The 15,606-nt window shown below is 49.5% G+C and overlaps 1 protein-coding gene across 5 annotated transcripts in view; it reads right to left on the reverse strand.

Annotated features, from left to right (window-relative positions):
* ADIPOR2 (adiponectin receptor 2) overlaps positions 1-15,606 on the reverse strand; it is a 32,064-nt gene that overhangs the window by 13,667 nt on the left and 2,791 nt on the right. For 3 of the 5 annotated variants that reach the window (XM_069965036.1, XM_069965027.1, XM_069965064.1), the window contains exons 2-3: positions 13,861-13,932; positions 8,038-8,270 (exon numbers count right to left, since the gene is read on the reverse strand). In XM_069965036.1, the coding sequence (XP_069821137.1) occupies positions 8,038-8,270; positions 13,861-13,932 (305 nt within the window). Of the gene's footprint in view, positions 1-8,037; positions 8,271-8,352; positions 8,578-13,860; positions 13,933-15,606 lie in introns of those variants that run through there. The other 2 variants (XM_069965044.1, XM_069965053.1) reach the window with 2 other exon arrangements.

The following is a 15,606-nucleotide window of genomic DNA, read 5'->3' on the forward strand; positions in this document are numbered from 1 at the left end:
GTTATATTCCTGTATATAGGGGGCAGTATTATAGTAGTTATATTCCTGTATATAGTAGCAGTATTATAGTAGTTATATTCTGTGTCGGTGATGTCGGGTGTCTGGGGTGGGGGAGGGGAGTCCTCTGTATGTCCATTATAGATATGGCTCATACAGATATCAATAAGCCAAGGTCTTCTGGTTAATGTACAATCCTTGGTGCCTGTACGGTGTTGGATCCTGTACACAGTGAATGGAGGTCACTGGGTTATTTTCCTTCTTCTTCACACAGAGACTCATGAAACCCGACCTGGAATCGTCTGTGTTTCTCTTAATGTGTCACATAAAAGGGACACCGGATCCCGGGCTCTGGGAAGGTTCCGCATCGGAGCCGGCGGCCGCCCTGCATTATCTGACACCTCCGGAATCCTATCCCAGCAACCGAAGCCTCTGCTGCCGTATCACGTCCGCTGCAGCTATTTATTAATAAAGATATACAATATAGCGTCACATGACCGGTTTATAATGGGGGCATAGGATGGAGATAACAAGACGTCCTGGACTATCACCAGGGATGGCGCTCTACACTCGTCCAGCTTTACATAAACCTCTCTGCTTGCTGACAGTGAAGGGTTAACTGAAGGGCTGCTGAGTTAGTAATGACCTCCTAACACTAGATGGCGCTATAAAAATCACCCAATCAGGTGCTAGGAGCAGACCCTCTATGTAGGTCACATGACTGAAGGGGGGTGTCATTCAAAAAGTCAGAGAGGTGGAGCTTTATTTTTGTGGCCCCTGGGGGCCATCTGGTATCGGTCACTGTAAGGTCCAGAATCCCAGAAGAGATGCAGAGTAGGGAGGGACTACTATACCCAGCATGCAGCGCTCCCCGCTTGTTTTGGAACATATCACGCGTCATCGGAGCGCCTTAAAAGGATTATGGGATAGAGGTGAGAAGAATGGCGTCTGTGATGGTTAATCCCTTTAAATTAGGTCACTTATAATACCTCCTCATGGAGATAATATGGAGGGGGGGGGGGGATTTGCAGCGGAGATGGGAACACAAAACGAGGCACGCAGTATATATGTCATCCCAGCGTTTCCCAGACGGCTTTCTGATGTCCCTGAATAGTCTGGAAAGTGTCAGAGGTCACCGCTGCTCTGTTCTTCAATTCATGAACCAGGAAGAGCAGGATGGACAGTACGGGTCGCCCCTGGTCGCCTGTCGTCTTGAGGAAAGATTTGGCACATGGGGCAGTCATGCTGGGATTAGGGCCGTGCCAGTCTCCAGCGTGGTGAGGGCGGGTGACATTACAGGGGTCTGTGCCCTTTTACTTTGTGCCCAGAAATGGCCGTTGTCTGCTGCCCCCAGAAGGCAGTGGGCCCGATGCCCGGTGAGATCAGTGTGGGACAATGGGCAGTGTGTGTATCGGGTATCACGAGGACGCCAGTCACATCTGGTTACCGCAAGACTCTGCTGATCTGCCGTCACTTGTTTATCTCGCTTCTCAGAGACTGGCGCGGACCTGAATCCCCCCCCCCCCTCCCAGAGGACGCCATCTATCCCTATGGCCAATATGTCCGCCCTCCAATAGACCCCCCCACACACACACACACTGCTGGACGCCGTCTATCCCGATGGCCAATGTCGCCAACCCCCCAGGACGCCAAACCCCCCCCCCCCCCAGGACGCCATCTATCCCTATGGCCAATATGTCCGCCCACCAATAGACCCCCCCCAACACACACACACTGCTAGACGCCGTCTATCCCGATGGCCAATGTCGCCAACCCCCCAGGACGCCAAACCCCCCCCCCCCCCAGGACGCCATCTATCCCTATGGCCAATATGTCCGCCCTCCAATAGACCCCCACACACACACACACACACACTGCTAGACGCCATCTATCCCTATGGCCAATATGTCCGCCCACCAATAGACCCCCCCCAACACACACACACTGCTAGACGCCGTCTATCCCGATGGCCAATATGTCCACAACCCCCCCCCCCCCCCCCAGGACGCCATCTATCCCTGTGGCCAATATGTCCACAACCCCCCCCCCAGGACGCCATCTATCCCTATGGCCAATATCGTCGACCCCCCCCCCAGGAAGCCATCTATCCCTATGGCCAATATGTCCACATAAACCCCCCCACCCGGCACCATCTATCCCTATGGCCAATATCACCGCCTGCCCAGGACACCATCTATCCCTATGGCCAATATGTATTATAATATATATATATATATATATATATATATATATATATATATATATATATATATATATATATATATATATATATATATATATATATATATATATAAAAAACTACAAATGGAGAGAGGACAGTGCTGTGTTCCACGGGGGTCGATGTAGGAAGGGGGTCACCCTCAGCCGCCCCGGAGATGGATGGTGCGGGGTGGAGGAGCACTTACACCTTTGATCAGAATGTGATCAATAGGAGGGGCACTGACAACCTCTCATCCGCACTGACAGGACGGAGGTTGTCGGCCCCATCAGACGCGTGGGGATCAGGCGGAGCGGGGGGATGGGGAGACCCTCCTGCTCTGTGCACAGCCGTCTCTTTGTATTGCAGATTGTTCTTGGCCGCTGTTGGGGGGGGGGGGGGGGGGTGGCGTCTTGCTCTGTACACACGGTCGCCTTTGTGAGGTCTGACAGCAGCCACCGCATCGGATCTGTCCTGAGGCTGCCGCCGTGTGGTTTACACAGTCAAGTGACCAGGAGCCTGCAGGGTTAATAAGGATTACACAGGACAGCACGGCAGCCATGGGGAGCACCATATCCGCACTGTCATGTGACCAGGAGGTTAATAAGGATCATACGGGACAGCGCGCCCACGGGGAGCGCCATAACCCCAGAGTCATGTGACCAGGAGCCTGCAGGGTTAATAAGGATCATACAGGACAGCGCCATATCCGCACTGTCATGTGACCAGGAGGCCGCGGGGTTAAGGAGGATTATTCAGGACAGCGCGGCAGCCGTGGGGAGCGCCATAGCTGCACTGTCATGTGACCAGGAGCCTGCAGGGTTAATAAGGATTAATTGGATTCTAAACGCTCGGAAGATCTATGCAAAACGTGGACGGAGAAGCGCGATTAACCCACACAGCTGCAAACTGCGCTCCTAACATCCTCTGTGCTGCTGGGGGGTCCCTGCCCCGGAACCTGGGTAATCCAAGGGCTGTCTGAACTCCATGGGTCACTGTAGTGGAGCAGCCTCCTCTCCTAAAACACTCTGTGCTGCTGTGGTTGGCTGACACTGTCCCCAGCAGTTCTGAGAAGTTGCAGCAGATAAGAGGCGGTTCCTGGCATGGCCGTCTCTCCAGTCACTACAGGAGGAACACAATGTACGGGGAAGAGATAAGAGGCTGCACCAGTGCACCCAGCACCAAACTCCTCTCACCCAGATCAGGCAGAGAGACGACCGTACTGACCGCCAAACTCCTCTCACCCAGATCAGGGAGAGAGCTGACCGTACTGACCGCCAAACTCCTCTCACCCAGATCAGGCAGAGAGCTGACCGTACTGACCGCCAAACTCCTCTCACCCAGATCAGGCAGAGAGCTGACCGTACTGACCGCCAAACTCCTCTCACCCAGATCAGGGGAGAGAGCTGACCGCACTGACCGCCAAACTCCTCTCACCCAGATCAGGGGAGAGAGCTGACCGCACTGACCGCCAAACTCCTCTCACCCAGATCAGGCAGAGAGCTGACCGCACAGACCGCCAAACTCCTCTCACCAGATCAGGCAGAGAGCTGACCGCACTGACCGCCAAACTCCTCTCACCCAGATCAGGCAGAGAGCTGACCGCACTGACCGCCAAACTCCTCTCACCCAGATCAGGCAGAGAGCTGACCGCACAGACCGCCAAACTCCTCTCACCCAGATCAGGGAGAGAGCTGACCGCACAGACCGCCAAACTCCTCTCACCAGATCAGGGAGACAGCCGACCATCCTGACCCACAAGAACCCCCTCACCCAGCAGCGGCCGGAGCCCACACCAGACCCTGGCGGCAGCAGCGTCACATGATCAAGAGTCCAACAGACTATGGACACAGAACAAACAAAGCCATTCCAGAGGCCGCCACATGACCCCTGACCCCGCTACAATCACCACTATGGACCTACAGCCATCAGCACATGCCTCTCCTTACATCCTCTGTGCTGCCTGAGCCGGTGTGCAGCCACAGACTAACGCCCCCCCCCCCCCCCCCCCCCCCCCCCCCCCCCCCCCTTCAATAAGTGCGGCTTATACCATACATGGCACAGCTCAGCGTTCCTGGGTCCTCTATGGGGAGCAGAGCTCTGGCTGCGGCTTATCTCTCTCAGAACAAAGGGGACAGGTAGCAATTATCCATCATCTTTCGGTGGACGGTCGGGAGAGCCCTGTATACCATATACTGACTGCTCCACCTGCCACAAGAGTATACGGTGTATGGGGAGCTGGCAGCAGCACATGATCAGCACGCTCCACTCCCCGCACTATATTACTATCAATATACTCATGGCCTGACACCCTCTGTGCTGCTGTGGATAATGCACCTTACACTATATAATACTTAGTACACTCCTCCCTGACATCCTCTGTGCTGCTGAAAATGCTGCAGTGCTATTTCCCAATAACCTCCTCTCTGACATCCTCTGTGCTGCTGTGGACCCTGCACCTTACACTACATATTACTTCATACACTCCTCCCTGACATCCTCTGTGCTGCTGTTAATCCTGAACCTTACACTATGTTTTACTTAGTACACCCCTCCCTGACACCCTCTGTGCTGCTGTGAATCCTGCACCTTACACTACATATTACTTCATACACTCCTCGCTGACATCCTCTGTGCTGCTGTGGACCCTGCTCCTGTGATGTAAGGGATTCGTGGCAGGAGACGCTGGACATTCACCCCACAGTTATGGTGGCAGATAAGCCAACCCTGTGCACACATGGCGGTGTAATGTACATGTGAGATGACGGTGTAATCACCTGATGAGTCTACAGGGCACAACGCCCACATACCTGCATGGCATATAACCCGAGGGCATTAGCCATCTCAGAGGAAAAGAGTCACTATACATGGTACATCTATAACTCCACTACACAGAGACCTGGTATCAGGGGGGCACACAGTGTAATACACAGAGACCTGGCATCAGGGGGGCACACACAGCATAATACACAGAGACCTGGCATCAGGGGGGCACACACACAGTATAATACACAGAGACCTGGCATCAGGGAGGCACACAGTATAATACACAGAGACCTGGCATCAGGGGGGCACACACAGTATAATACCCAGAGACCTGGCATCAGGGAGGCACACACAGTATAATACACAGAGACCTGGCATCAGGGGGGCACACACAGTATAATACACAGAGACCTGGCATCAGGGGGGCACACAGTATAATAGCCAGAGACCTGGCATCAGGGGGGCACACAGTATAATAGCCAGAGACCTGGCATCAGGGGGGCACACAGTATAATACACAGAGACCTGGCATCAGGGGGGCACACAGTATAATACACAGAGACCTGGCATCAGGGGGGCACACAGTATAATACACAGAGACCTGGCATCAGGGGGGCACACAGTATAATACACAGAGACCTGGCATCAGGGGGGCACACAGTATAATACACAGAGACCTGGCATCAGGGGGGCACACAGTATAATACACAGAGACCTGGCATCAGGGGGGCACACAGTATAATACACAGAGACCTGGCATCAGGGGGCCACACACACAGTATAATACACAGAGACCTGGCATCAGGGGGCCACACACACAGTATAATACACAGAGACCTGGCATCAGGGGGGCACACACAGTATAATACCCAGAGACCTGGCATCAGGGGGGCACACACACACAGTATAATACACAGAGACCTGGCATCAGGGGGGCACACAGTATAATACACAGAGACCTGGCATCAGGGGGGCACACACACCGTATAATACCCAGAGACCTGGCATCAGGGGGGCACACAATATAATACCCAGAGACCTGGCATCAGGGGGGCACACACAGTATAATACACAGAGACCTGGCATCAGGGGGGCACAAACAGTATAATACACAGAGACCTGGCATCAGGGGGGCACACACACAGTATAATACACAGAGACCAAGCATCAGGGGGGCACACAGTATAATACACAGAGACCTGGCATCAGGGGGGGCACACACAGTATAATATCCAGAGACCTGGCATCAGGGGGCACACACACACACAGTATAATACACAGAGACCAAGCATCAGGGGGGCACACAGTATAATACACAGAGACCTGGCATCAGGGGGGCACACAGTATAATACCCAGAGACCTGGCATCAGGGAGGCCCACACACAGTATAATACCCAGAGACCTGGCATCAGGGGGCCACACACACAGTATAATACCCAGAGACCTGGCATCAGGGGGCCACACACACAGTATAATACACAGAGACCTGGCATCAGGGGGGCACACACACACAGTATAATACACAGAGACCTGGCATCAGGGGGGCACACAGTATAATACACAAGAGACCTGGCATCAGGGGGGCACACACAGTATAATAGCCAGAGACCTGGCATCAGGGGGCCACACACACAGTATAATACCCAGAGACCTGGCATCAGGGGGCCACACACATAGTATAATACACAGAGACCTGGCATCAGGGGGCCACACACACACAGTATAATACACAGAGACCAAGCATCAGGGGGGCACACAGCATAATACCCAGAGACCTGGCATCAGGGGGGCACACACAGCATAATACCCAGAGACCTGGCATCAGGGGGGCACACACAGCATAATACCCAGAGACCTGGCATCAGGGGGCCACACACACAGTATAATACCCAGAGACCTGGCATCAGGGGGGCACACAGTATAATACCCAGAGACCTGGCATCAGGGGGACACACAGAGCATAATACCCAGAGACCTGGCATCAGGGGGGCACACACACAGTATAATACACAGAGACCAAGCATCAGGGGGGCACACAGTATAATACACAGAGACCTGGCATCAGGGGGGGCACACACAGTATAATATCCAGAGACCTGGCATCAGGGGGCACACACACACACACCGTATAATACCCAGAGACCTGGCATCAGGGGGGCACACAGTATAATACCCAGAGACCTGGCATCAGGGGGGGCACACACAGTATAATACCCAGAGACCTGGCATCAGGGGGGCACACACACAGCATAATACACAAGAGACCTGGCATCAGGGGGGCACACACAGTATAATACCCAGAGACCTGGCATCAGGGGGGCACACAGTATAATACCCAGAGACCTGGCATCAGGGAGGCACACACACAGTATAATACCCAGAGACCTGGCATCAGGAAGGCGCACACACACAGTATAATACCCAGAGACCTGGCATCAGGGGGGCACACACAGTATAATACACAGATACCTGGCATCAGGGGGCACACACAGTATAATACACAGAGACCTGGCTTCAGAGGAGCACACACACACACAGTATAATACCCAGAGACCTGGCATCAGGAAGGCGCACACACACAGTATAATACCCAGAGACCTGGAATTAGGGGAGCACACACAGTATAATACCCAGAGACCTGGCATCAGAGGAGCACACACAGTATAATACACAGATACCTGGCATCAGGGGGGCACACACACACACACACAGTATAATACCCAGAGACCTGGCATCAGAGGAGCACACACACACACACAGTATAATACCCAGAGACCTGGCATCAGAGGAGCACACACACACACACACACACACACACACACCGTATAATACCCAGAGACCTGGCATCAGGGGGGCACACACAGTATAATACCCAGAGACCTGGCATCAGGGGGGCACACAGTATAATACCCAGAGACCTGGCATCAGGGAGGCACACATAGTATAATACACAGAGACCTGGCATCAGGGGGGCACACACACAGTATAATACACAGAGACCTGGCATCAGTATAAAACATATGGCATAGTGGGGGATGGGGGCTTGGGTACTCACATTTTCTTGGGCAGGGCATGGCGGGGGTTCAGCCTGGAGGGCACACGTATCAGGGTACAGCTCATGTTGGGAGTTAGTGCCCTCGGAGGTGACTGGCATGTGTCCTCTGCGCAGCCTCAGGACAGACTCAGGACGGACGCTGCTCCCCGCCTCTTCTTGTGTGTTCATGGGATGTGGGGGTCCCACTCCAGGGGTCTTTATGCTGGACGGATGGCCAGCGTCACACAAAAGGTCTGCAGAGAAAGAGAGAGAGAAGAGCCGTGAGCGGTCACTCTCCACATCACAGGACAATAGTACCAAAGCTGCAGAAATTACTGTTGTGTCCGGGGAACATGATGGGGCACAGCAGAGAGGAGCGCACACCGGGGCAGCAGAGAGGAGCGCACACCGGGGCAGCAGAGAGGAGCGCACACCGGGGCAGCAGAGAGGAGCGCACACCGGGGCAGCAGAGAGGAGCGCACACCGGGGCAGCAGAGAGGAGCGCACACCGGGGCAGCAGAGAGGAGCGCACACCGGGGCAGCAGAGCTAATATCTGCCTCACAGATCATAAAAGTTATTAATTCATCATGTGCCGGAGATTATACCAACAGCAACAGGCCACACGGGGCAAGGTCTCATAAGGGGGGTGGGGAGGGTCCGTACCTCTGTGAGTGTCGGCCCCCTTTATCAGTGGAGTCACACCCACGGTCATGTCGCCAGAGATACCGAACCAGAGCTGCCAGATCCTACAAGTGGTCACTAAAGACCCTGTGGATGACTGTCGGACCCCCGCAGCATGACGGACAGGAGTCGGGAGGGTCCACAGCTCGAGGGTCTGTGGCCGGCTGGAACTCGATTATCAGGGTCTGCAGCGTCTCCGGTGACCTCAAGGAGATACTGTTGAGCTGGCAAGAACACTGAGAGCGAGCCGGCGTTCGCGGAGCCGGGGGGGTCATGAGACGCGTCTCATAGTCAACAGCTTATTATGCAAAACAGGGGCTCAGTAATAAGGCGATCAGGAGCGGCTTATAACCGGGAGGGGAGGCGGCCCCTGAATAACACATAGACCACACACTCACCCTACACTATGATGTTATACAGTATATTAGCTGGACTGGCCCTTTAAATCTTCAGTTCCCCCGTGTACAGTTCGGGCGGCTGAAGTCATCGCTGGCGTCTCCCTATAGATCACCATGTTGTAGTAGTTACTGAGCGTGATGAATCATTACTGAGGAAAAACCGACATCCGAGAGAAAACCGCTCACCTGCCACAAACCGAACACTGTGTCACCAAATCCACACAACTACTCCGCGCTGCCAGCACTCTGCTCACTCCACCATCCCCCAACCTAACCTCCGCTCCATGCAGATGAATGAGAACGATTGTGTTTAGTACCGTCTACTACACAAAGTATATATTATATACCGTCACATACTGTTCTGGTGTATATAGGAGCAGTATTATAGTAGTTATATTCCTGTATATAGGAGCAGTATTATAGTAGTTATATTCCTGTATATAGGAGCAGTATTATAGTAGTTATATTCCTGTATATAGGAGCAGTATTATAGTAGTTATATCCCTGTATATAGAAGCAGTATTATAGTAGTTATATTCTTGTATATAGGAGCAGTATTATAGTAGTTATATCCCTGTATATAGGAGCAGTATTATAGTAATATATCCCTGTATATAGGAGCAGTATTATAGTAGTTATATTCTTGTATATAGGAGCAGTATTATAGTAGTTATATTCCTGTATATAGGAGCAGTATTATAGTAGTTATATTCCTGTATATAGGAGCAGTATTATAGTAATATATCCCTGTATATAGAAGCAGTATTATAGTAGTTATATCCCTGTATATAGGAGCAGTATTATAGTAGTTATAGCCCTGTATATAGGGGGCAGTATTATAGTAGTTATATCCCTGTATATAGGAGCAGTATTATAGTAGTTATATTCCTGTATATAGGGGGCAGTATTATAGTAGTTATATCCCTGTATATAGGAGCAGTATTATAGTAGTTATATTCCTGTATATAGGGGGCAGTATTATAGTAGTTATATTCCTGTATATAGGAGCAGTATTATAGTAGTTATATCCCTGTATATAGGGGGCAGTATTATAGTAGTTATATCCCTGTATATAGGAGCAGTATTATAGTAGTTATATTCCTGTATATAGGAGCAGTATTATAGTAGTTATATTCCTGTATATAGGAGCAGTATTATAGTAGTTATATCCCTGTATATAGGAGCAGTATTATAGTAGTTATATTCCTGTATATAGGGGGCAGTATTATAGTAGTTATATTCCTGTATATAGGAGCAGTATTATAGTAGTATATTCCTGTATATAGGAGCAGTATTATAGTAGTTATATTCCTGTATATAGGAGCAGTATTATAGTAGTTATATCCCTGTATATAGGGGCAGTATTATAGTAGTTATATCCCTGTATATAGGAGCAGTATTATAGTAGTTATATTCTTGTATATAGGAGCAGTATTATAGTAGTTATATTCCTGTATATAGGAGCAGTATTATAGTAGTATATTCCTGTATATAGGAGCAGTATTATAGTAGTTATATCCCTGTATATAGGAGCAGTATTATAGTAGTTATATTCCTGTATATAGGAGCAGTATTATAGTAGTTATATTCCTGTATATAGGAGCAGTATTATAGTAGTTATATCCCTGTATATAGGAGCAGTATTATAGTAGTTATATTCCTGTATATAGGAGCAGTATTATAGTAGTTATATTCCTGTATATAGGGGGCAGTATTATAGTAGTTATATTCCTGTATATAGGGGGCAGTATTATAGTAGTATATCCCTGTATGTAGGAGCAGTATTATAGTAGTTATATCCCTGTATATAGAAGCAGTATTATAGTAGTTATATTCCTGTATATAGGAGCAGTATTATAGTGGTTATATTCCTGTATATAGGAGCACTATTATAGTAGTTATATTCTTGTATACAGGAGCAGTATTATAGTAGTTATATTCCTGTATATAAGGAGCAGTATTATAGTAGTTATATTCCTGTATATAGGAGCAGTATTATAGTAGTTATATTCTTGTATATAGGGGGCAGTATTATAGTAGTTATATTCCTGTATATAGGAGCAGTATTATAGTAGTTATATTCCTGTATATAGGGGGCAGTATTATAGTAGTTATATTCCTGTATATAGGAGCAGTATTATAGTAGTTATATTCCTGTATATAGGGGGCAGTATTATAGTAGTTATATTCCTGTATATAGGAGCAGTATTATAGTAGTTATATTCTTGTATATAAGGGGCAGTATTATAGTAGTTATATTCCTGTATATAGGAGCAGTATTATAGTAGTTATATTCTTGTATATAGGGGGCAGTATTATAGTAGTTATATTCCTGTATATAGGAGCAGTATTATAGTAGTTATATTCCTGTATATAGGAGCAGTATTATAGTAGTTATATTCCTGTATATAGGAGCAGTATTATAGTAGTTATATTCCTGTATATAGGAGCAGTATTATATTAGTTATATCCCTGTATATAGGAGTAGTATTATAGTAGTTATATCCCTGTATATAGGGGCAGTATTATAGTAGTTATATTCCTGTATATAGGAGCAGTATTATAGTAGTTATATTCTTGTATATAGGGGGCAGTATTATAGTAGTTATATTCCTGTATATAGGAGCAGTATTATAGTAGTTATATTCTTGTATATGGGGGGCAGTATTAAGGAGTGGGTACAGATATCAGACTCACATGTGGCACCCATTCTTCCACCCTTCTGGGTAGTGCCACACTGTGTAATTTCACAAGTTCTCTTATTAATGTGATTTACTGGAGGGGCTCGGGGCGAGTTCTCCACGTGGCTCAGGTGCACAGGTGTCAGTGCTGTTATGAGGGTACACAATGTTCTGCTCTGCGGTGCGGGTGTGTACTGTGCCAGAACCCGCATGTTTACTGAGATAATAAAACATGAAGTATACGAGGAAAGGAAGTGGGTGTGAGCGAGTCTGCCGCCAGCTGCAGGAACCCAGTGTGGCCCAGTAAGACGACCGGCAAGCTGTATGCAAACTGTAGTGCCTCATCCTCTCTGATCCAGTCCCTATTCATCAATGACGGCCTATACAATCTAATGTGTATATACCGAAAGCCCCTTTAAGTCAGGGTGGGTGTGAGGGGAAGGGGGGCTCCTTGGCACCAGCTGCAGACCATGACTAGAAAGCAGTAATGCGGTAACCAGGAATATCCTGCGTCTGAGACGTAAGAGCGACGCCTGGAAACCTTCACGCATCGCCCAGGAATTAGGAGGCAAAACCCTGGCGGCAGCTACAGACGCTCGGTGCGAGGAGAGATGGCGACGTCAGAGTCAGCGAGCTGCCAGGAAGGCAGCTGCCTGCCATCTACAACCCCTTATAAAGCGGCATTCTAAGTCTATAGAGGTCTATATATATATGTGAGTGCAGCTTTGGCAGTGACTGGAGGCCATGCCCCTTAGTGCTCTGCACAATCTGCAGCCACAGACAAATCCCTTATTAACTATCAGCTGAACCCGCTGCGCCTCATCTCACTTTACGGTAACCAGCTGACAGTCAGGACCCGGGCAGCGTCTCAGTGATGCCAGCGAATGTGCACAGCGGCGCGCGCTGTGATCACTGCAGGCGCAGCTTAATGACGCCACCAAAAACTAACACAAACTATTACTGCGCAGCATCTGCAGAATACACACCATGCATGGCACTTTATGGCAGCTGCAAAAGCTGAGTTGGATATAAGCAATAGAGTAAGAAGGATCGGGACCGTCATCTTTCCAGCCTGTTACCCCGGGCGTCGGCCTAAAGCTTCCCTCTCAACCTTAAAGGAGAACTCCGGCAAAAATCTAATGGATTCAGAAGGTTCTATAGTTTTGTAATTTACTTCCATGTAAAAATCTCCAGTCTCCAGTACTTATCAGCTGCTGTATGTCCTGCAGGAAGTGATGTATTCTCTCCAGTCTGACACAGTGCTCTCTGCTGCCACCTCTGTCCATGTCAGGAACTGTCCAGAGCAGGAGAGGTTTTTTTATGGGGATTTGCTACTGCTCTGTACAGTTCCTGACATGGACAGAGGTGGCAGCAGAGAGCACTGTGTCAGACTGGAGAGAATACACCACTTCCTGCAGGACATACAGCAGCTGGTAAGTACTGGAAGACTGAAGATTTTTATATAGAAGTAAATTACAAATCTATATAAGTGTCTGACACCAGTTAAGAAAGATTTTCGCTGCAGTTCTACTTTAAAGGAACAGTGTGATTTAAAGGGGCAGTATCACTCACTTGACTTAAAGGAGATCTCAAGACTATTGCAGAAGGGTCCACACAGATTATAGAGCTACAACCGGCTGCTGCAGAACCTCTTCCAGTAACTCCTCGGTGACCTCCAGGCTTATATCTTACAGTAGGGGGTGGAGTGTTACATACCGCCCCGTGCTCTATCCCAAAACACTGTAACAACACCACAGCCGAGGGCAGGCAGGGCGGGAGGGCAGAACAGGAAAAGCCACCTGGACGAGAAGCAATGAATATAAGGAGGGGATCTAATAGAGAGGCGCACCCCTCCCCCACCCTGCAGGACTATAGCACCCCCCAGGGCGGTATCACTGATCAGGCAGACAGAAACTAATCCAGAAAAGTTACAGAACTTTATACAATGATGAAATACTAGATGGAAAGTCCCCCCCCCCCATCCACATGACTAATATCTAATGTACTGGGGTAAAGGGCATGGTGGGAGAGGTCACATGGTGTGAGCACCACATCCACCACAATGCACTGCAGCAGACGCTACCTGTGACGGAGCAGCAGGCTGGATCACTATGGTTCTTGTAGTTCTCGCCCCGGGATCGGTCTATGGAGAGTCCTGTATATGGCGAGAAGTAGAGAGGACGGTGGTCATCCGAGCCTGATCCCAAAATAACGCCGGACCCCGCGCCAAAGCATGCCGATCCAGGAATATCCTCCGGAGCGAGGAGGAAGGAACCCTGGGAGCTAGCAATCCATCACAGCAAGTAACCAGCAGGCAGAGTCATACAGCCCAAGTGTGCACCACATAGTCCTGTCCCTTTAAGTGGCAGCAAGCACTGCCAGCCCACATAGAGCTGTCACCGGGCGCGACTACAGTGGGGCCCCTGCTGGAAGGGCCACACCCCAATACTGACATCATGTGTTACACAAGCCTCTAAGCTGGAGGGCCAGGAGAGACCACCCCATGTAAGAAGTCAGGTGAGGGGAACTGTAGTCATAGCAAGCACATCTATACACAGGTATATACAATCTATTACTCTCTGGTATCAGCCATGTCAGGCTGGGGGGGGGGGAGGTGACTGTAGGTATATACTGTACTGGTGACTGGTATCTATTACTCTCTGGTATCAGCCTCTCTGGATAAGACATCTGCTGGGATGTGGGGGAAAGTTCAGGAAGACAGAAGAATTGTGCAATGGCAGAAGTGCTGTGTGTTCTGTTATAAGACTAGAGGTCAGGCACACGGCTATAGAAGGATCCCGCCTGCAGAAACCGAACCGCCCTGGACTGTTATCCCCCAGTCTGCTGGATGGAGAGGTCATATGACCAGAGAAGTCGGGGACACACCATCCCCTCCACTTAAATACACAAGTAGATATAGAGGACGTACTGTCATATATACTCACTGGCACATCAAACACATAGAAGAAAATCTGTGTCTTTATTTCACATAAATTAAAATAAACATCACACTGGGACATAAACGGTTAAAAAAAACAAAACAAACAAACACAAACAAACAAACACACAAAATACATCAAGGGGGGCGCACTACATATAGGGAAAAGCCCCCAGGACACTCCGACATGCAGAACAATTCATTGTTAGATGGTCCTTGGCATTTTTGCATGTCAGAGTGTCCTGGGGGCTTTCCCCTATAATAGTGCGCCCCCCTTGATGTATTTTGTGTGTTTGTTTTTTTTAACTGTTTATGTCCCAGTGTGATGTTTGTTATCTTGATTTGTGTGAAATAAAGACACAGATTTTGCTGTGCCAGCGAGTATATATGACAGGCCTTCCCTTTTTGTTTTGTTGGTGCTATTCATATTCCTGTCATTCTGGCGGTGCAGAGTCCAAATATTTTCCTTAGCTGGCCGACCGCGCAGTGTACGTCCAGCAAATGAGCAGAACGTAGTCACATAACTTCGTCCTGCTCATTTAAGTCAATGTGGCCGTTGGCCGCACGTCCGCATCCTTTTTTTCACTGATTCCTGATGTGTAGACGGACGTGGGTGCAAAAACGAGATGTGAACATACCCTTATGGTGAACAGGGGCTAGCGGGGCAGTACGCGGGGGTGCGGGCAGTATTACAGCAGGATATGTGGGGCAGTACGCGGGGGTGCGGGCAGTATTACAGCAGGATACGCGGGGCAGTACGCAGGGGTGCGGGCAGTATTACAGCAGGATACGCAGGGCAGTACGCGGGGGTGCGGGCAGTATTACAGCAGGATACGCAGGGCAGTACGCGGGGGTGCGGGCAGTATTACAGCAGGATACGCGGGGCAGTAC

Source organism: Dendropsophus ebraccatus, chromosome 1, assembly GCF_027789765.1.
Source record: "Dendropsophus ebraccatus isolate aDenEbr1 chromosome 1, aDenEbr1.pat, whole genome shotgun sequence".
Lineage (NCBI taxonomy): Eukaryota > Metazoa > Chordata > Amphibia > Anura > Hylidae > Dendropsophus > Dendropsophus ebraccatus.